General features: G+C 47.1%; 3 protein-coding genes across 4 annotated transcripts; 2 read left to right on the plus strand and 1 right to left on the minus strand.

Moving 5' to 3' along the window:
• The first annotated feature begins 4,319 nt into the window (after positions 1 to 4,319).
• Positions 4,320 to 9,966, plus strand: LOC125515911 (L-type lectin-domain containing receptor kinase IX.1-like). The gene is made up of 3 exons (XM_087531143.1): positions 4,320 to 4,788; positions 4,893 to 5,370; positions 8,075 to 9,966. Exons 1-3 carry the CDS (start codon positions 4,459 to 4,461, stop codon positions 9,379 to 9,381), a joined length of 2,115 nt encoding a protein of 704 aa, XP_087387269.1. The 5' UTR covers positions 4,320 to 4,458; the 3' UTR covers positions 9,382 to 9,966.
• Positions 9,967 to 10,183: 217 nt separating this feature from the next.
• On the minus strand, positions 10,184 to 14,322 carry LOC125515910 (uncharacterized). 2 transcript variants are annotated; one of them, XM_048681396.2, is made up of 8 exons: positions 13,795 to 14,320; positions 12,573 to 12,620; positions 12,005 to 12,142; positions 11,782 to 11,925; positions 11,171 to 11,247; positions 11,024 to 11,079; positions 10,843 to 10,946; positions 10,184 to 10,731 (listed from the first exon to the last, which is right to left on the minus strand). In XM_048681396.2, the coding sequence occupies exons 1-8, from the start codon at positions 14,263 to 14,265 to the stop codon at positions 10,408 to 10,410; spliced, it is 1,362 nt and encodes a 453-aa protein (XP_048537353.2). In that variant the 5' UTR covers positions 14,266 to 14,320; the 3' UTR covers positions 10,184 to 10,407. The 2 variants fall into 2 exon arrangements, with proteins under 2 accessions (XP_048537353.2, XP_048537354.2); XM_048681397.2 differs by lacking the exon at positions 12,573 to 12,620 and having other exon boundaries at positions 13,795 to 14,322.
• A 5,385-nt stretch (positions 14,323 to 19,707) lies between these two features.
• On the plus strand, positions 19,708 to 20,247 carry LOC125514133 (histone H4-like). The gene has a single exon (XM_048679402.2). It carries the CDS (start codon positions 19,788 to 19,790, stop codon positions 20,097 to 20,099), a length of 312 nt encoding a protein of 103 aa, XP_048535359.1. The 5' UTR covers positions 19,708 to 19,787; the 3' UTR covers positions 20,100 to 20,247.
• The last annotated feature ends 1,368 nt before the right edge of the window (positions 20,248 to 21,615 follow it).

The following is a 21,615-nucleotide window of genomic DNA, read 5'->3' on the forward strand; positions in this document are numbered from 1 at the left end:
CTTTGCTAACCCTAAAAATGGGGAGGAGAAGATCTATTTATAGCCCAAGGGCCGAAGGGGTAAGTGAGGGGACGAAACGGGTATACGGGCCTCGGCCCAAGTCACGCACGCAGGTGGTGGCCGGATGATCCGGGAGTTGGTCCGGACGATCCGGGCTTCGGGGGTCCGGATGGTCCGGGTCAGCGTCCGGATGATCCGGTTGTGTTGGAGCAACTGCGGGAGGGCCGGATGTCCGGGACCTGGTCCGGACGTCCGGGTGTGGTCTGATGATCCGGGCCTGGGTTCGGATGACCTGGCTTCATGTTGACGCTTTGGGTGTCATTGGGCATATTATCCGGATCGTCCGGGCCGGGGTCCGGATCATCCGGGCTGAGGCAGGATCGTCCGGACGGCGGTCCGGAACGTCCGGGCTTCTGCTGACTTAGCCCCTTTCCTTCTCCATCTTCACGTCCATCTTCCTCTTCGGATTCTCCTTACTCCTTGGCGTCTCCATGGCTAACTCCTTGATACCTGAGTATGCACAATGTCTCCGTTTGAGGTAGTAGCCATGTCTCATGGTCATCGAAGTGGAATTGTGAGAGGAGAGATGTCACCTCGGTCTTAAGAGCTCTTGCACGTGATCGAGTCATGGGTCCACTAGGCACTTGATGAGACAATGGTAGGTCCATGGGGAAGACCTTGGGATGCTCCGCATCGGTTGGGCTCCCGCATCGTCCCCTAGAGGTCGTCCATCTCGAGCGGTGGTGCTCGTGGCGAGGAGGGCTGGCGTGAACTGGGAAGTGGCCTTGCTGCCCAGCGGTAGTCTGTCCCATTCGGGGGCACAACCGAGAGGGCTGCTGACGTCCTCCTCGCGAGTGGTCATGTCCGGTGCGCCGATGGCTACCTCGCCCGACCTTGGGCTAGCGGTGCGGTGCCCGAGGACTTGTAGCGGCGGCTCTCGAATGGGTTGGCAGAGGCCGGGCACTTCCCAGATCTAGTCTGTCCGGATTCAGGGGAGCTCCGTGGTGGTTGGCCCTACTGTTCTTCGAGCTCCAAAACTTCGATCTGCTTCAGGCCGGTCTCCTCAATCTGGACACCGACGGGTTCCGGTCTTCCTCTCGGAGATCTCAGTTTTTGGCCCATAGCGCCATTGGATATCTAGATAGAAATTGATCTAGTCGGGCGCGCCCTCATCTTCGGCCGGAGAGGCTTCATGAGGGCGTGGTGCGAAGCTTCGCTCTCTTGTCAGTGTCATGGGACATGTCTAAATATTGATTTCCAGGGCGTTGACAGCGGTGAAGAAAGTCATGGTGGTTGCGATCAGAAATTGTAATGGCGGAGGGGAGTTTTGGTTGCGTCGTCAAAGAACGGTGGCAGATGTTTTTTCCTATGTGTCGGGTGTTGAGGACTTGCAACGGCGGTCTTGGCCGGAGGGGGCAGCAAACACAAGTGGACAACATTTGGGGGGGGGGGGGGTGCTACTCGAGTACCGAGCCATGATTTCCAGGGTGAAAGCCAAGGTCTGGCCTTCATTGGTTGTACCTCGCAATGGTCTTGCTAAGGCATTGTTTTTGGGATCTCTGACTCTCTCGAGGGTGAAAACTCAAGATCCTTGATCTGGTGACGACAAATTTGTGAATTTTTAAAAAGGTTGTGAACACGTTTTGAGTTCAAGAATCATTTTTGAAATTTTTGAAGATGTTTGCACACTCGTGATTTTTTTTGAAAGTTGTGAATATTTTTTTAACTGACTAACATTTTTTGAATTCGTGAACATTTGTTGGAATTATTTATTGTATCTGAAATTTATGAGCATTTTTAACTTCTGAACATTTTATGATATTAGTGAACATAGTTTGAACTTCATGAACATTTTTTGAAAGTTGTGAATTTTTTTGGAATCCATGAACTTTTTTTGAAATTTGTGAACATTTTTTTGAACTCATGAACTTTTTTTGAATGCACAGACTTTAAAATCCATGATTTTTTTTTTGAAATTTGTGAACATTTTTTTGAACTCATGAATTTTTTTTGAATGCACAGACTTTAAAATCCATGATTTTTTTTGAAATTTGTGAACATTTTTTTGAACTCATGAATTTTTTTTTGAATGCACAGACTTTAAAATTCATGATTTTTTTTTGAATTCGCAAATATTTTTCTGTAATTCTCAGACATCTTCTGAATTCAAGAATATTTTTCACAATAACGAACAATTTTTGAATCTGCCATCATTTTTCAAATTCAAGAGATTTCTTTTAGCTCATAAACATTTTTCAAAAATCATGAACAGTTTTAAATTTTGATTTTTAATAACACAAACATTTTTTAGTCTACCTCTTATTAGTGGCGTGCGATGCGCATGCCCCTGTTAGTTTTCTTACTAGCAATGTCCGGCCCGCACGCTGATAGTAATGACTTATCAGCGGAACCGTACAAGTGGCGTGTGAGCCGAACGCTGCTAGTAGTTAGTTGCGTACGGCGTAACAAAGGGTGTTGCGATAGTTTATGTTTGTTTTCCCTCAAATGTCTTCATCCTTGAACCCTATCACACACGATTAGCATGTAATATGTGCAATGCACCCTTTTATCATACATCATCGCAAGGCGACTGTTTTGATCTCTGTTTGCAGAAGGAATTTTAACCATATGCAATGAACTTAAATTGCAATATTGACATGCGGTGGAAAGCAGCCTTGATTGCGCGTGCAGTGCATCCCTACCCAGCGACATAAACAACGGAAATAGAACTTGCGTGGAAAAGCAAATGTATGAGCAGTGTGAACTGGAGTAGAAGGCAAGTCAAGACGATCAACGATGACAAGAATTCAGGTCATGCGTTTCCTGGAAATGATCGTCGATTTAGTAACCTAGGCTTTCGGAACAGAAATGGCCACGGCAGCGCGCTTAATAGTAAGATGTATGTGGCGGCACAAACACAACAAGTGAGGTACCAGAAGAATTCTTGTTGCGCGTTCACACTTCTTTTAAAATATAACCATATATATTTCGTTTTTAAGGTAATCACATATATTCCATTAGACAAACATATTTCATTAGATAATATATTTTTTCATAAATACACTTAGGTTGCGTATCTTTTCATTGATAGAAGGAGAGAGGTACAACATGGGATTACATGAACTCACTAAACCATGTACACAACATGGCATGGAAATGAGTTAGGAGCAGACGGGCACGGGGTTGCTCAGCTCCCATTAGATAACATATTATAGAGAATACACATGCGGTCATCAGATGAGACATACATACAGGGGTGTAGCCAGGCCCCGGGCTACCAGGATTGTGGCCTAAGGCGTGCCGACAAGATCGTTCGTTGGCTGTAGCTACAGGATCACTGTTTGGCACTGTTTAATACTTTAGCCATTATTGTCTTACATTTTTACATCAAAGATCCCGCAACTAGTAAAACTATAATTTCAAGAGTGAAGAACCTTGTCTCTCGTTGAATCTTGCCCACCATCGTCCTCCGGCGCCATGAAGGCAACGCTAGAGAAAAAAGATAACAACCACCATACCTAGATCGGAGTGAGCGCCTTCACATACAAGGATATTTTTCGAGCCGATGAACTAGAACACCGCAAACAACGAGATCGAGGGCCGGGTGTTTTATGCTTTTCACTAAATCCCAACATCATCATTTTCATTCAATACGGTCGAAGAAGAGAAACATCCCCGCTTGCGGCCATCCACACATCCTGCTTCAAGACATCAAACACAACCGCATCAACCGATGCCAAAACCATCTAGACGAGATCGAGCTCACTAGACACAAATGTCACCGGATCTAAAGACCACAATAAGACCAAGCCACCTGCTCCCCGACACCGCCGATTAGAGCACCACCGAGACAGAGGAAAAGCAGAGGCAAATTATATGGACGTGAAGTCGTTCCCACCGTTGATGTAACGCCTCTTGCGGGAGAGAATGTTGGGTCCCCATCCACTCCCGTTGCGCGTCCACACTTGTTACGCCTTTCCCACTGGTTTGTGCAGCGCATGTAAGTGTGAACATGAGGTGCAAGTGGGAATCGGTTTCTTATTTGCTCCGCATGGCCTCCCGCATGCGTTGGTTTAGTGATTTATTAGACGCACCTCCTTCAATAACGCAGCTCCGGCGCCTCCTTATTTCCTGCCAATCACACCGCACCTTGGGCCTAGAGCGATGCGAGATACGCCTAACAAACTGCGATGGAGGGAGTATTCATCAAATACTCAGTAATTAATAGCTAGGGTGTCTCGCCGGTCCTCGTTGACCTGTACTTTTCGTTTCTGATAAGACCGCACTGCCATTTTCCTATATATTTTCCTTTCACTGCCCCTACTCTACGTACTAGGGCTCCATCATACAGTTCTAGTTCTAGTTAGATTGTCCCTATATGATAAGAATAGCTGCTCGCGTGTCGATCATCAAACGCCGTTCCTCATCAGCAAGAGCTCCTGCGTGCACACAACGCTCATGGCCATGGCGACACCCAAGTGCCGTCCCGTCCTCAGCTTGCTCCTCCTAGCCGTATCCAGCTGCCTTCCGCATGTCGTCACCTCGCTTAGCTTCGACTACAACTTCTCCGCCCCCGGCGTCCTCACCGGCGCCGACCTCAAGTACATGAACGACTCCGCCCCTGTCCTCGACCGGATCGACCTCACCAACCTCTCCAGGAGCTGGAGCACCGGCCGCGTCGCCCACGGGCAGGCCGTGCGCCTCTGGGACGACGCCACCGGCAAGGCCGCCAGCTTCACCACGAACTTCACCTTCGCCATCAAGTCTCTCGACGTGACCACCAGCCAGGCAAGCACCAGAAATTCTCTGAAATATTCTTCCGTCCGTCCGACTTCTTCTGATCTGAGCTACTAAGTACTACCCGTACCATTAATCTCGCCGGCCAAGTGCAGGGTGATGGCATGGCCTTCTTCGTGGGACCTTACCCGCCGAGCATGCCGACGGACGCCACCGGCGGCTTCCTGGCGCTGTTCAATAACCGCGGCAACCCGGCCAACACCTACTTCCCGCCGACCGTCGGCGTGGAGTTTGACACGCTCAGGAACGTCGAGTGGGACCCCAATGACACCATCAGCCACCTCGGCCTCAACGTCAACGACATCAGGTCCAGGAACTACACGGCGCTGCCGGACGGGAGCTTCAATGGGGCCATGTCGGCGTCGGTCAGGTACGACGCCGGCACGGCCACGCTCTCGGCGACCCTGCGGTTAGACGACATGCCGGAGTTGAGTTCTTACACCGTCAGCACAAACGTCGACTGCCGGGCCGCCGGCCTGACGCAGGACGCAGCGGTGGGATTCTCGGCGGCCATCGGGGACTACGTCGAGCAGCACCAGATTTTTTCCTGGTCGTTCGAATCCACTCTGACAGGTACGTATGTGGCTTCCTTCTACGTACCTGTATTCATACATACTAGTTCCTCCATTCGAAAATACCTGAGACTGATTTATTTAATACAAATAGTGGTATTAAATAAGCCTCCGACCGAAAATACTTGATGCTGATTTTGTACTAAATCAGCCTCTGTTCTTTCATAAAATACTTGATGCTGATAACTTTATACTGAATCAGGGTAATTATCTCCGAACGGGCTTGTATTTTCTCTTTTGCGTGTCAACTATAGTAAGAAACAGGGACTTATTTGGTCTTTTTAGTGAAAATTATCTAAAAAATGCTAAGCTTTCGGATTAGATTTTTGAGTTAATACCATTTTTAGTACATAAACTTAACCTGATGAGAACAGATCCATACAAGAACTAAAAAACCCCATAAAAATGGTCCTCAAACTTGCCTAACAGAACATTTTCATACAATTCCGTCAATTCTATCGGTGCAACCATCTGTTACTGTTGTAACACGCGTCAGGTTCACTAATGTGGAATTGGGCCCACTTGTCAGTGTCACAGAGAAAGAATAAACAAAACATAAGACAGAAAGGGTGGGGATGGATTTGAACAGAGGACCTCGAGCAGCTGTGAGACCGTAGCGTGATGGCCAACCCAACCGAATTAAGTTGTTGCCTTAGAGAGAGTTGAACTATTTCTACTCTTGCCGTGACGCACAGTTTACACTTATAATTTTTTTCTTACCGAGAGTTGTATTCCTCGCTAAATATATGTTTAATGGTCCATATTTGTTTTTTTTAGAAAATTATCAGATTTATTATAAAGATTTACCGGAAATACAGAACACCTCAAACATAAAAAAAACTTACATCAAGGTCCATGGACCATCGAACGACCATTGTCGCCGCCAGAACGAGCCGCGGTCACCGCTCCCATACTAGAGTCGGCCTGACCTTGTCGATAACAACCGAAAAATCTTTGCGTCAAGAAACTAATATAAGAATTGCAACTCAATTTAGGGCCTGTTCGGAATAGAGTCTTGTAAAACAGAGGAAAGCAAAAAAGTAGAGGAATGTGATTAGCAGCTAGTGGCAAAACAAAGGAATAAAAACAATGGAAAGAAATGAAGGTCGCATGTTCGGTTATGCATGGAAACTTATCCAGTGAGAGATATCAGTAGAATATTTCATTTGGCTCAAGGCCCCACACAACACACAAACTTTATTGTTTATGTACTGGAATCGTCTTGCACCTGTACAGAACTACTGCCAACGTAAAGGAATGCAAGCCTTTCCAGAGAAACTCGTGAAGCTATTCCTCTGAGTCGAACGGCCTGGTAGTAATTTTTCCCAAAGGAACGTACACATGTACGGTTCCTCCAAAATTCTTAGGAAGCATGCTCAAAAAAAAAATCTTAGGAAGCGAACGGGCCCTTAGCTCGCTGGCGCATCAGAGCTGCATGTGCGGGAGGTCTTTTTAGTTTGATTCCCCACAGCGATCTGTTATATTGTTTTGTTTATTCATTCTCTATTACATTGACAAGAGGGCCCGGTTCCAACCTGACGCGCTGTTATAACAGCAGGAGACCGTGCACAGATAGAATTGACGGAATTGTATGAAAATGTTCTGTTAGACAAGTTTAAGGACCACTTTTATGAGGTTTTTTAGTTCCTGTATGAATATGTTCTCACTGGGACAAGTTTATGTACTAAAAATGATATTAACTCTAGATTTTTCCGTCCACACACATCAATTTTCATTGTGGGCGCACCTCCTCCCATTTCCAACCAAAAACGCTAATTTCCATACGAATTCATCCCTATGTGTACCAATTCCAAAGTAAGTCATGACCCATTGGGTCAATCTATCAGATGTGCTCATAGTAATAGAGTGTGCATCCATGCGTTCATAGATATGTGTGTGCTCTGTAGGAATAGATATGTGTGTGCTTCTGAGTGTCTACGTCTGTATTGTGTTTTTCTATAATAAAAAGCTACAATGTCCCACATAATAATAAGTCTAAACCATGTCGCAAAAGAAATAAGTCTAAACCTATGAAAAATCTTTTGTGAATGAGTGGTTGCAGGCGGACAGACACATTGAAGCATGGACAAATGAATGGAGTGACATGAGTGGAGGGGGACCGCGGGACCCAATAATTTTCACTCGATTAATTGTTGCCTATCTTCACGCTTCTATGCAGTTTTCTAGAAAACAACGAGCCCCCTCACAGATTTTCATTAAAGAACCCGCCATAATTTACAAACCATAAAAAAGACAACTATAAGAAAACCGGACGCAGCTCCTCTGACGTGCCGTCAGCCCACTGACACGTGGGCCCGGCCCCACGTGTCAGTGAGCCAACGGCAGGGGGCAGTACGGCAGAGGAGCCGTACGCAAGAAAACCACGGACGTGTCTAATCCTCTGATCACAAAAAAAAACATATAAGCATTTTTCAACTTCACTATTACAAACAGAACATTAGGCTAATAAGGTCATTACAACACAGAGAAACAAGTGCCAAAGATCTTAACCATCCATCAACCACCATTTCTTTCTAGTTTGTTGTGGTTGCATCGTTGCAAGTTGTTGATTCCTCCATGCAGAGGCATCAGAGTTCTCTATTCTAGTATTCTAAAATTAATTTTGGATTTTTTTTATAACGAATTTGGAAGTTCTGAATGTTATTCACACATAAAATTTATTATCCCGGTATGTTTATTGACAGATGAGATAATAACCTCGAAGAGGAAAGAAACCGGTCTAGTAGCCGGGCTGGTATCAACTGGCATCTTCATATTCGTCGCTGTAGCGGCATCGCTCGGTTACCTACAATATCTGAAAAGAAAGGGCATGCACGCTCAAGACGCACCTGAAGATTCAGATGTCCCGCTCGACCAAGACATGGATGACGTATTTGAGAAGGGGGCGGGGCCTCGGAGATTCAGTTACGATGAGTTGTCCCGGGCAACCCGGGGATTCTCCGACGAGGAGAAGCTCGGCGAGGGCGGGTTTGGGGCAGTGTACCGAGGGTACCTACAGGAGCAGGGGCTTCATGTGGCCATCAAGAGGATCTCCAAGACGTCAAGCCAGGGGAGGAGGGAGTACGTCGCCGAGGTTACCATCATCGGCCGGTTGCGGCATCGCAACTTAGTCCTGCTCGTCGGATGGTGCCATAAAGCTGACGAGCTCCTGCTCGTCTATGAGCTCATGACAAACGGAAGCCTCGATGAGCATCTCTACAGTTCCACCAACATACTGACATGGCCAACCAGGTACAAGATCATTCTTGGGACGGGTTCTGCGCTGCTCTACCTGCACCAGGAGTGGGAGCAGTGCGTGGTGCACAGAGATATCAAGCCAAGCAATATCATGCTCGATGCCTCGTTCAACCCCAAGCTGGGGGACTTCGGGCTCGCACGCCTTGTCGACCACAGCCGTGGCGGGTACACGACGATGCTGGCTGGTACCAAGGGTTACATGGACCCAGAGTGCGCGGTGACTAGCAGGGCCGGCGCGGAGACCGACGTCTACAGCTTTGGGATTGTCCTCCTCGAGGTCGCCTGCGGGCGGCGACCCATCGCCCCGCTCCAGGAGGATGAGAACAAAGTCGTGCTCGTGCAATGGATCCAGAAGTTGTACGTGGGAGGCACGCTCCTTGACGCAGCGGACACGCGGCTTGACGGCAACTTCGATGCACAGGAGATGGAGCGTGTGCTGGTCGTGGGACTATGGTGCGTGCACCCCGACTACGGCTTCCGGCCGTCCATCCGACAAGCCATGAGCGCGCTCCACTTCGAGGCGCCAGCTCCGGACCTGCCGCCGGAGATGCCGGTGGCGATGTACGCACCGCCGTGCAGAGGGCACAGGTCGAGCTACACGTCGTCTAATGGGAGTTCCAGCAGCGGTAACCGCTCGTCGACAAGTGACCGGGCGGAGGAGAATCGTTCTTCTGCGAGTGCTGGCACGAAGAGCGCCAGGAGGCCGATAGCAACACCCACGAATCAGACACTGGGGACGAGAACGACTGAGTGAGTATACAGGCATATCTATGCATTTGGTAGAATACAATCTGTAATCCATCTCACATCTCATCGCCCGAAAGGCTCGATACGACATGCACCGTGTTACGTCAATTATCTCCTCAATAATCCTCTTACATGGTATCAATCGCAAGTTCTTAGAACTAGCTTCACCACAGGTTCCACGTCGCACCGTCTTTGGGAGGTCGATCTCCACCGGGGGCCGCGCAACTTGTAGCTAGGATTCGTACGTCGATCGCTTTGATCGGGTGCTCTAGAAAATCGTTTTTCTGATTCATTGATCCGGTTTTCTCTCTCTCGCCGGTTGTTTGATCGGCACTCTTTTTTTGTTTTTCGATCTAAAATCAGTTTGGTGGCTTGGTGTCGTTCGTATTTTATATCCCAGGCGCCTGTACTCCAACGCGGGCCTCTTCATCGACTGTTCCGTTCCACCGCCCCCGCCTCCATGGCTCCATCCAAGTCGGCTGCATCGAGCTGCTTCATGCAGGAGGACGCGTCCCGTGCGGCCAACTAGCCTGCACATGTACGTACACATGTTCAGGAGCATATGAACCAATCATACAAACTAATCAAACGACTACCTTATGAACACAGGCAAGGCAGCGTAGCCAGCAGAGATACAGAATCAGAAACAGAAGTCGAGCACATATGAACCAATCATACAAACTAATCAAACGACTACCTTATGTATATGCCAAACTGATCAATCCAATGGCACCAGCAGTATGTATCTTTGCCAACACAAGAAAGAATGTCAATCCATCCCCGTGGCACCAGCAGAGTATGTGCCAACAGAAGAAAGAAAGTGAATTCATTCATAGGTATGCAGCACCCAACAATTAGCAACAAGTTCAATGTGATCACACAAGATTCACTGTATACTAGCCAACAGAAGAAGAATGCACAAGTGTATATGCTATGCCTACCCCAACTTCGTCGGTGCATCTACTCTACCACTAAACTCAGCAACACCCTCCTCCATAGGCAGCAGCCCAACTCAACTTTGATCCAGCGGAATCTATTCACTTGAACTCTCATCGCCAGGATGTTCTCTCTGGGAAGTCTGTTGGCTTGAACCCTCATCAGCAGCATGTTCTATCTGGGAAGCCTGATGACTTGAACTCTCAGCTGGAGGAACACGTGGGTAGATGATTTCGTAATGGTTTGCCGAGTACAGCAGGGTCACTCTCGGACGGGGAACTCCGGGGACAGTGTAGATATCTGGATCATATCCTCCTCGGACTCGCTCCACTCTGAGGGGTATCTCAAGCGCTCTGGCCAAGGCCACCATCATAACATGATCCGTGAACCGACGAGCTGGAGTGACGCGCTGAAAGCACCACTGTTCGTACAACAACAACAGGAGGTTAGGTAAGTTGAGTGTCATGTATCCAAGAATGGATGCATTGGGAATCAGCATGAGGTAATGTACGGGAGGATATGCATCACTCACATCTTTAAGATTGTAATTTCCACTGAGCCCTGGTATAAGCGGTTCATACACCTCGTCGTGCCAGCATATCTCGACAGCTACTACTAATCTGAGGAAAATAAAAACTATCCAAGAAAATGAGTCAGAAACATGAATTACATGAGAAGAAAAGGAAATATGACTTCAAGGGTGTTTTTCTCACTGTCTTGCGTCGTATCGTACTCGCTGAAGAACTCAAGAAGTTCCTCTTTACGGTAGCTAAAAATGGCACATATTATGTCAGTGAGATGGAATGCATTCGGCCACAATACTAATGATGGAATTGCAGAAAACCAAGCGAGTCAAAAACCTGCTAGTTGATTCCATGCCCTTCCACCTGCCATGACTCTTCCATCTCATTACTTTCTCCATCAGATTCTTAAATGCCTGAAAGAACCAGCGACGCAATAATTCACAGTTGATAATCACATATCATAGGTTACAATGATACATACAGACACTGATCAATAGCAAGATATAAAAGAACACAGCTAAGACAACTCGCCTGAGAAGCTTCAGTCATTAAGCATATACTATAGCATAGTAACAGAACAGTGTGATGCCTATACAACAACAATCAGTAGGTGCGCACTGTTACAGTGCTCAAACAAGCATAAAATTATGTTATTTCCTCATTATATTGCCGGTGTTCCTTTGCAAGTAAATTTTCTTAAGCCCGTTGGTACCATCGGGCTGTTAACTTTACAATAAACTTCAATTCAGTTATTGCCAACAGTGTGTAAAACTGTGACGGCATCCAACTACTGTAAAGCAATTGTGCATCTCCTGCAAGTGACAAAGATAGTGAGATGCCAGATGCAGTGATGCTGCTTGAAGTGTACAGTAACCTGAATAGAATCATCATCCCTTGCAAGCATGTTTATCCAAGAAATAACAGTTATGGACAAGGCGAGAACTTACTCTGCTGCTCCTGGAAAACTCAGGCTCGTTCCATCGAAACTCAGACTCGTTCCATCGAAGAGCTGCAAAGTGCAGATTCACCATATCAACAGCCTGAAGGAGACGGTGTTCCTCATGTGTGTCCTGCCTATCAATAACTTGCTCCTGTTGTACATTCGCGAAAACAGAGAAAGTTAAATAACTAAACCTACATCCTATGATAAGGAAAAGAGGGGAAACTTACAAGGTACGAAAATATGAAACTCCTGTAGAAACACTCCCCATCTCCAATCACCGATCTACATTCCGAATAGGCATCAAGATGGTTCGCCTCGTCAGAAGCAAGCTTATGATGCCTTCTGACTTCAGTGATGGGATGTGTCTGCAACGAACACACAAATATGAGAATTCAAATTACGCTGAGTTGAACATGGAAACAACATATCTAAAAATGTGATGGAAATTTTGTTTTCATTCAAATATTCAGGTTTCCATGTTCTCTGGAAATGTTTGAAAAAAGCTAGTATATAATCCCATCACCGATACTGATCGGTTGTTGTTCGGTAACAAAACAAGAAGATATCTATTAACACATGGTAAACTCAACAACAGTACAAGTACGATTCAGGTCCCATCAGACTATCACAACCAAGAGTCAACATACAATTTAACATTTATAAAAGAGAACATAATCCTTCTGAACAGTTGATTGTACATGAACCACTCATCACAGTATCTTGTGATATAGGGCTTTGATCCTGATTTTTTACACTTCCATTTTGAACATTACATTAGACAAAATGTAGACAAACCTGGTGCTTCACATGTTCCGAACATATTGCCCTTTCTTTTCTACGAATCTATTTGAAAGGAAATGAAGAAAACGAAGTTAAAGACCATACATCCTGCCGGTCTTACAATTATACAGAATCAACAAGAAGATCGGGTATTTCAAAACAAGAAATAAGGGAATGAAAAGTGAATGTAATTAACAAACAACCAATCATTTTTTTCCTTTTCCCGGTCAAAAGAAAAATAAAACAATGATATATAACAAGACCACAAAACGTGTGTGCAAAGCTTCTTTATTTTTGGCAACTATTTACATGAAATTATTCTGAGGCTTCTGAATCAGTTCCAGGCACCAATCGCCTAAATGGCAAAACTTGTCGACTAAATCCTAAAGTGGTTGCCGATTTTGCATGTAAATGGCAACTGATTTACAGGAATTATTATATTCATTTACGCAGTCTTGAACTAATGTCTAGATTAAAGTTTCTGATAACAGCATCCGTTTACAAAGGAAGCTCATACATTCGACTTCAGGCTCTGTTACCAAAATATTGCAGTAATCAGGACATGACCTCATGATTTCCCCACATTTTATAGATAACAGTTTCAACAAGATGATAGCCGTTTGCTTCAGAATAAGATGACAGATTGTGGAAAGACCCACGAGGGACAAGGACCTGTGTACTGCTGCCAACATATGCCCAAGATTCCCCCTATATTCTAAGGATGCCACATGACGCTCTAACCAAGATTCAGATAATGTACGTCAAGATCAAGTTAAGTAATCCCAAGCAAACCTTGAGGTTAACTTCCCCTATAACGCTATTCATCTACACTGGAAACTGATACATTTTGGCATCAAGATTTATTGCCAAAATATGACAGTCAGCAACCACTGCCAAGACATGATCTCCACATTTTTCAGTTGCAGCAAAAGTGCAAAACATGCTATCAAACCAAATAGAAGAATCAATTAGCACTGAACAAGAACAAGAAAATTAAGTAGCAAGCCTGGGAACCTAAATCTTGAGCAGTTTCGCCTCGCCTTTCTCTAAATCTCATAACGCGCCGGCCGCAAGAGGAACTCGTGTAACAATCAGAAAATACCTAATCCCCAAACTGTCCCCAAGATTCCATTTCTACTGCTCTAAACTAAATCATCCCCAAGATTTCAGCAGGCTTAGAGATCACAGTTCCAATTCCACACCCCGAACAGAAAGAAGTGCCAGATTCATGCCATACCTGTTCCTTCCGCTGGAGCGCCTCTTCCGCGCGCCACGAGTTGAACATCGCAGGAGAATCCAAAGAAACGCCACGAGCACGTCGCAGCATCGCAATGGTCACCACCTGCCGTGTCCACAGCGCGTTCGCCACGTCGGCGGCCGCCTGCTCGATCGCCAGCCGCTGGTCGAACGCCAGCCCGGAGCCGGACGGCCCCGCCGCCGCCGCGTCGGGGTCCTCCCTCGCCGGCGACACCACGGGGTGGTCGCTCCACGTCAGCCACGGTCCGAAGGAGTCGTAGTCGAGGGAGGGGGCGGAGGAGCCTCCGGCCTGGTCGAGGGGCGTCGCGGCGGGAGGTGGCGGCGCGGCGGCGCTCGGGGCCCCATCCCCATTGGAGGAGGCGCTGGAGTTGGAGTTGGAGCCCCCATGGGCCGGTTCTTGGTGGTGGTCGTCCTCGGCCGGTTCTGCTGCTCCTGAACCGGACGGTTCCATCGCGTCGCGGCGGGAGAAACTTGGAGGACTCGCGTGGCAATTCCGCGGACTCGCGAGGGTGTGGAGAGGAAACGTGCGGAGGGTGCGGGATGGGAAAAGGGGGGACGAGGGCTATTTATTTGCAAACTGTGAGGGCGGTTTGGTCCCTTGGGAATTTCTGTTTTGCAACCAACTCCGCGTTAAACCACATTGGGTAGGCACACGGCTCCATTTACAGATACAACCCACAGGAAAGAATGTTTTTACAAGAAAGCCAATCAAGCACATGCGGCCAATCCATCGCCAAAGGATGGGATACGTGTTAAGTCACACAAAACATATATTGCAATCGCGTACTACATGATCATCGGGATAGCCATCGGACGCCGCATACCCAATATGTCACTGGCAAGTCGGGCTCTTGTTGCCAGCGCGAAGAGCAGAGATTGACAATAACAAACGCTACCAAAAAAGGCAAGAACCAAGAAAAACGAGAAATGAGATTATGAAGTCGTGTTTTGCCGAAAGCAGCAAAAGAGCCGCCAACGATGCATGTGGTGAATAGAGCATCACCTTAGCTAACTCAGACCAGATGCGAACAATCCTTGAAAGACAACAGACGAAGAGACAACAACTCAATGGCACCAAAACCCCTATCCTTTGACCCAATTCACGTAGCCAATAGAGGGTCTCAACCAAAGGTAGAAGAGGCTAATAGAAGAAGAGCAACAGATCAAACACTAGAGAGTAGCCGTAAGTCACGCATGAAAAAAAAAGAAGAGTGTCAATAGAGTGAGACAAGAGGAGTGCCAATAACATGATCTGATCACCTGGACCTTGCTCACCTCTAGCGCTAGGACAAACCCAACCACAGTCTTGCCCTGGTCGGCGGCGGTGACTCAGATCAACGGAAGCGACGAAGGCAACGACTTCAATCTCTCGCAGCAGGACCTGCTTCTCACCTTTGGATGTGTTTGCTTATAGGGACAAGATAGGGTGGTCATGGGTATCCCCAGCCAGTTGGCTGGGGGTAGCCCTTTTTCTGTTTGGTTGATGCATGAGGTTAGCCGATGTTTTGTTCAGTTCGAAGGATGAATTATGGCTGGGGCTATCCATAGAAGTGTTCGGTTTGAGGGTTGAATGGTGGATTAGGGTTGTGATGACCCTTTTAATCGAGGTGGTCATACTACCCCTTAATTTGTAAATTTTTAACACCAGGCAATTGAATCGGCAATTCAATTTGGCTCTCGGGAGCACGTGCTCCTACGCATGAGAAATAATTTTTGAAATGACAAAAAAATTCAACAATTTTTTATGTATTTATAGTCACATCCAAATGAGGCAAAAAGTTTAAACATTTTGGCATGTGCAAAAAAAAACAATTTTGAACACCAAATGTTATCATAAAATGTCACCCCCAAAATTGTTTTTTCACCGACGAAACATTACTGATTTACTGCTCTGTTTCGCATGAAAATTGTCAACCATGCTTACGACGCTAAACAAAGATCCACAAAAAATCAGAATTTTTTGCAAACATTAGTGTTCACCAAAATGCTCCTCCTGCAATCAAATATGATATGTACGATAGTAATTTTGAAAAATTAACAAAAGTTTGAGAGCATATCCAAAGAAACTCATGAATAGTACAAACTAAACTTGAACTTCAATACGTATCATAGTTCAACATTTTCATATATAACACAAGTGCATAGAACTCATAGTTCATCATTCTGGGGGTGAGGGGGTGATGCTAGATTCCGTGCCATCCCGTGCAGATCCATTTCCGTCTACTGCCATCTTGGTGTCAAATTCCCCTGCACCGTCGCGTACGTTGTGCCCCGCTTTTGAGCCACTCAGCCCGGCTCGCTGGAAACGGCCGATTCAGGCGTTCCTAGCAAGTCGGGCTATCCGCTGCTTTAAGGTTCATGCATGCAGGTCAGGGCTCCATATATGCTACCAAACATATTTTTCTTACACCCAATGAGCCTATTTGTGGATGATGCAGGCTATCAAACACATCATTAGTACACGAGCACTGCTTTGCAGATGCACCATGGGCGTATTTGGTTACCTGCACCTTTTTTGCCTGCTTGCATCTGTGATTCAGTTGAGTCTCGCTGAGCACATACATGATAAAAATAATGTTGTGCATGTTGTTTGGTATACCGCATGTAGGCTGGCTGCATTAGGGCAACAATTTCTATCGGGCGTTTGGTGGTTTGTATTGGCTGGGGTAAATGCAGCTACACGGTGTTTGCTTGCATACAATGGATGTGATTAAGAGTTGACAAGTACACATGACACACAGGATTACACTAGAGTGCCTTGGCGACTATGATGTTCAGTGGTCGTGGCGTTGCATCCGACGTGACGAACACGAAGTCGCAGGCGAGCGACCTCGTCGGCGGCACAAAGAACTTGTTGCTAGCGTCGCCGTCGCAGGGGGGGTCCGTGAGGAGGGATGAGGAGGAAGGCACTGAGGGGAAGGAGTGTAGTATGTGTGTGATATGGTCACGTCAGTGTAGTAGACGGCCACGGGCGAGGAGGTCGAGAGGAATGACGCCGACGGCAGCGCTGGGCATGACATGGCGTCCATGCGACAAGGTTGACGATGAACACCTTAGTACAATACAATAGGGAGATACACATAGTCTACGACTGTCGTAACAGAAAAGGTACAACACGAAAGTCATTTGAAACAATGAGATGAAGGTACTGACCAAATCAAATTTCAAACGGTCGATCGTGCACGACGAGTTTGACAAAATTCATCCAAAATAGCTCCAAATGTGAACATGAAGTTGAACATTTACGGTAAATGAAACTACGAACTGACTATACGAATCAAACCACGACGTTGATGTGTATCTTTTTCGAGTAGAGCTTATCTCGAATCGAAGCACTGATGTGCAGATTGGAAGGTACTAGCTGAAGGAGATTAATAAGTGTCATTAAAACACATAACACATATGCATTTGTACAGTCCACTAGGTATAGATGTGGATCTATTCATCTATGATCATTGAAACAGGGAACGTACAACATGAAAGTTGTGTGAAACATCGAGATGAAACTACCGGTAAAAGGAATTTTCAAACGCTTTCAAAATTCATCCAAAATAGCTCCAAACATCAACATCAAATTAAGCATTTACGGTTGACGAAATTACGAACTGATTGCCTGAATAGAACCACAATATCGATGAACACCTTTTTCATATAGAGCTTATCTCAAATAAAAATACATTTATGAAGTTTTTATTAGACCAAGAAAAAGATATTAGATAAGGAAATTAAGGGCGGTAAGAAAACAAACCAAGTAGAGGTTGCGTACTCGCTCACATCCTCTCGCACTTTCTCGTGCAATCAAACCCACCATGTGTGCTTGATTCAGCCTGGCTCTCTAGAAACAGTCGATTCGGTCGTTCCTAGCAGGCCTAGCTCGAAAGTGCTTTAAGTTTCATGCGGGCCAAGATTCTGGTGCACATCAGCCTACCAAACGCTCGATTTTTGTACCATGCGAATCTAGTTGGTTTCATGCAGGTACCAAACACGCAACATCAAACTGGAGACAAACACTTTACGAATCTGAAATAACCATAATATTACTACTAGTAGTAATCTTTTTGGTATGAAGGCACATGTAAACTTTCAGCAACAGCCATCGCCAGTGCTAGTTACCGCTCGGAATTCCATATCCAATTTGTCTTTCTGCTTCTTGTCACAAACAATGAATGAATATCATGAATAGAAATCTTTAGTCACCCTTCTCTAGTGACGCGGGGGAAACCCTAGTCGCGTCACCAGGCCTTCCCCTGCCCCTCCACCGCTTCGCCGCCGCCGGAGGGACACATGCAAAGCCGCATGTTCTCGAGGGGGGCGGCGGGGCATCCTCGTTGGTCCGCCGGTGTCATGCATAGGTCTCATGATGGCGGGGGTGCGCGGCGATCCAGCACTGTGTGGCGGTCTGGTGGTCCTACTGCTCGTGGGGGTGGCGTCCCTACCTGGTGGCAAGGCCTTCCCTAAGCGGCCCTTGGTAGTGGCCGCTCGGCGGCGTGGGGGTGCCGGATCTGGACCTTGGGCTTGCGTTCTAGTTGTGGCTACGCCTGGCATCCCTCGTCCATGGGGTGCGGCGCTGGCTACGCCTAGCTCTGGCCCTGCTTCGTCTCGTCCACTGGGTCCGGCGAGTGAGATAGTGGAGACGTGGCAGAGGTGGGACTACGAAGAGGGTCTCTGGTGCGGTGTGATGGTGGTAGGGGATGGTGGCTAGCCGGTCTCGGATCTAAACAATCTAGCTGTCGGTGTAAGCTTGGCGTGATCTTGGTCGGCCCGATGACGGTGATGCTCGCGAGCGCCATAACCTTCCCGAAGCCGTCGTCGAGGGCAATGGCGTGTTCCTTCTCGAACTTTCGGGTGAAACCCTCGATCCGGTTGTTTCTGGATCAGACCATGGCGCCACTATGTGTCAAGCGCTTCTTGAGGCCTTCGTCTTGGAGTGAATTCCGATTGTGGGGACTAGCGGCTTGGAGGTGCTCTTCTGCCCGCTGTGCGCATTGGTCTTATTGATCGTCCATGTTTGTGGAAGAGCCGGATGCTCTCATCTGAAGGCGGGTAAGAGAGCCCGCGATCCACCTTGGATCCCCCCGTTCTATATCAACTCTCCTCCTCTTCCTTGAGGGTGTTGCCGGGTGGCGACTAGACGGCCAAGCTCAAGCCCCTGCTTGCTTGGTCAGATGAAGATGAAAGACGAAGTCCTCCTCTGCATTGGTTGTGTCGATGAGATTGGTGATTGCAAGTGGCGACTCTTTCGCTATAGCCCTTATGTCCTTTTCTTTCAGTTTGGTGTGTCTTCTTCATCTCATCCTGTTGCCCATTGTAACTTTCCGGCTCGGTACGATCTTCGCTACCGTTCACAAAAATAATATTTTATAATGATGGATGAATGAGTATGCTGCAAGAAGCAGAGGACCCATGATGAATGGATTGAATGTTTCAAATAATAAAACGGGAAGGCAAAATAGGGTCCAATTTTTCCAAAATTACTGCACGTACGGCGCCGTACGATTTTGCTACGATCCCTAATCCAATGGCATGCTACAGCTTAGTCATTCTTTTTGCATATAAACGGCTTGATCTCAACTGTCATACTTACGTAAAAGTTCTTATGTCGTACTTCCTCTGTTTAGAATTATTTATCACAGAAATGAATGTATCTAGATGTATTTTAGTTTTAGATATACATCCATATCCGAGACAAGTAATTTCGAATGGAGGGAGTACGTACCAGGTCTCCAAATTTTCTGAGCTCCCGCCCGCCTCACCGAGTCACCGGACGAAAATTGAGCCACGTCAGTGATCCGCGCAATCTCTCTCTCCCGGATCAAGATCTTGACCGTCCACTGCGTACGGATCCAACGGCAGGCCGACCCTCCTCCCTCGTTAAATCCCCCTTCTCCCCACACCACTCCAGCAGACGCAGCCACCACCGTTCCCCTCCAAATCCATCGGATCCCATCTGCTCCAAGAAGGAAGCCGGCGACCATGTCCGGCCGCGGCAAGGGCGGGAAGGGGCTGGGCAAGGGCGGCGCCAAGCGCCACCGGAAGGTGCTGCGCGACAACATCCAGGGCATCACGAAGCCGGCGATCCGGCGGCTGGCGCGGCGGGGCGGCGTGAAGCGCATCTCGGGGCTCATCTACGAGGAGACCCGCGGCGTGCTCAAGATCTTCCTCGAGAACGTCATCCGGGACGCCGTCACCTACACCGAGCACGCCCGCCGCAAGACCGTCACCTCCATGGACGTCGTCTACGCGCTCAAGCGCCAGGGCCGCACCCTCTACGGATTCGGCGGCTAGCCCCCCCTGCTCCGTCCAGTCTCTGCTCCCGCTGCTCCATCTGTCCCAGTGCGTGTGTAGTGTGTTGTTCAATCGTTGGTGAGGGTTTGGTCTGTGTAGTTAGCGCAAGGCGATGTGTATGAATGCAATGGAATCAGCGTTGGTATTATACTATCTTTTCTGCATCTCTCGATGTGTTACATCCTACTCTGCTGCGTCTTTGTTCGATGCTTGTGTGATTTAGTACGCTGTAGTCGTTTAATTTGGTTTTAGCTGAATGAGCGACACAATTTGTCGCTGCATTCATATTTGGTTATGCAGAAACATCCTCTGGATTCAAATGTGTTTCTTCAGCAGCCATGCGGATCTGCGTTCTGAAACTCTGAAACTTGTCTGAATGTTGTTTCATGGGTTGGTTTTGCCTGCGTGGTTTGTGGATGGCGATGATTATGAATGCAATGGAATCATTGTTCTGGCGATATCATCTTGGTTGCTACATCTGTTGTATGTTTTTTATCTCCTTGCCACTACCAACTTGTTACCTGAATTCAGTACTTGGCTGCGGCTTTGTTCGCTGAATTCACTGACATGGAATTTCGTTCAATACGATAATCTGCTGAATGCAGCGCGTGGAGATCAAAACGACTTGGGGATTCCAGCTCCCCTTCATTGCATTTCTTTTCTATTTGGTTATGCGCAAATGTTCACTGGACTTTGTTTGTTCTTCACCGGATGGAGGGAGTATGCAGTAGCTAACTTGGGCTAATATGAAGAAAAATAAATCTCACAATCATATTGTGCTACTCTGTCACCTGCCATGTTGCTACTGGGATGTTTCCCCCCTCTTCTTTCGTGTACCCAATGAGTTGGCTAACCTCTGAATTTTAACTCCTACACTGTATTAGCTATATTTAGACATGAAATTTCTCAATCCCTAGAAAAAAACTCTTAGACTGTATTAGTTAGATTTGGAAGAGGCCAAATTAAAGTCAAATCAACATTATGGTGGACATGGCTCTATTACCTCTTTAAGAAATGAAATACCTCAAGTATTCATACTAGGAAAGAAAATATCAAGAGTTGCGTTATTATGATCCGGATAGAACTTACATTTGGATAAAACAACTTGTCTGGCGGGAATGAATTAGTCCAAGGACATGCAAGCAGTGGGCTAGTCCACAAATTTATGTTGCAGGTTGGTGAAAGTACCACCACAACACAAAACCTACTACACAAGGTGAGAGAGGAGGATCCCTCCACTCCGCCTAAGGGCGCCGAAGCGGTCGTCCGAGGCAGAGCTGGCCTGGCATGACACCGTCCGACACGCTGGCCCGACAGGCACGGTAGGCTCACGTGTTGTTCGGCCTGCTAGGAGGGTCATTTTTGGCCCATTAGGTATGACATCAGGTTTCGCTGCTGCGCTCACCGTCTTTCCCATGATTGGGACCTCCTATATGGCGACCAGCGCGGCTGAAACCACGAAAGCGCACCCCCCCACCCTGCTCTCCTACACGCCCTTGCTTTCTTTTTATGTTTT

This window comes from Triticum urartu, chromosome 6A (genome assembly GCF_056163025.1).
Source record: "Triticum urartu cultivar PI428250 chromosome 6A, HENAU_Tu73, whole genome shotgun sequence".
NCBI classification, from domain to species: Eukaryota; Viridiplantae; Streptophyta; class Magnoliopsida; order Poales; family Poaceae; genus Triticum; species Triticum urartu.

Bases quoted from the DNA above. Each gene is read 5' to 3' on its own strand.
- LOC125515911 (XM_087531143.1), top strand. From the start codon at position 4,459: ATGGCCATGGCGACACCCAAGTGCCGTCCCGTCCTCAGCTTGCTCCTC. The intron at 4,789-4,892 runs GCAAGCACCAGA...GGCCAAGTGCAG, and splicing joins TCGACGTGACCACCAGCCAG to GGTGATGGCATGGCCTTCTT. The intron at 5,371-8,074 runs GTACGTATGTGG...GTTTATTGACAG, and splicing joins GTTCGAATCCACTCTGACAG to ATGAGATAATAACCTCGAAG.
- LOC125515910 (XM_048681396.2), bottom strand. From the start codon at position 14,265: ATGGAACCGTCCGGTTCAGGAGCAGCAGAACCGGCCGAGGACGACCAC. The intron at 11,248-11,781 runs GTAAGTTCTCGC...TGGTTCTTTCAG, and splicing joins AGTTTTCCAGGAGCAGCAGA to GCATTTAAGAATCTGATGGA. The intron at 10,732-10,842 runs GTGAGTGATGCA...TTGTACGAACAG, and splicing joins GAAATTACAATCTTAAAGAT to TGGTGCTTTCAGCGCGTCAC.
- LOC125514133 (XM_048679402.2), top strand. From the start codon at position 19,788: ATGTCCGGCCGCGGCAAGGGCGGGAAGGGGCTGGGCAAGGGCGGCGCC.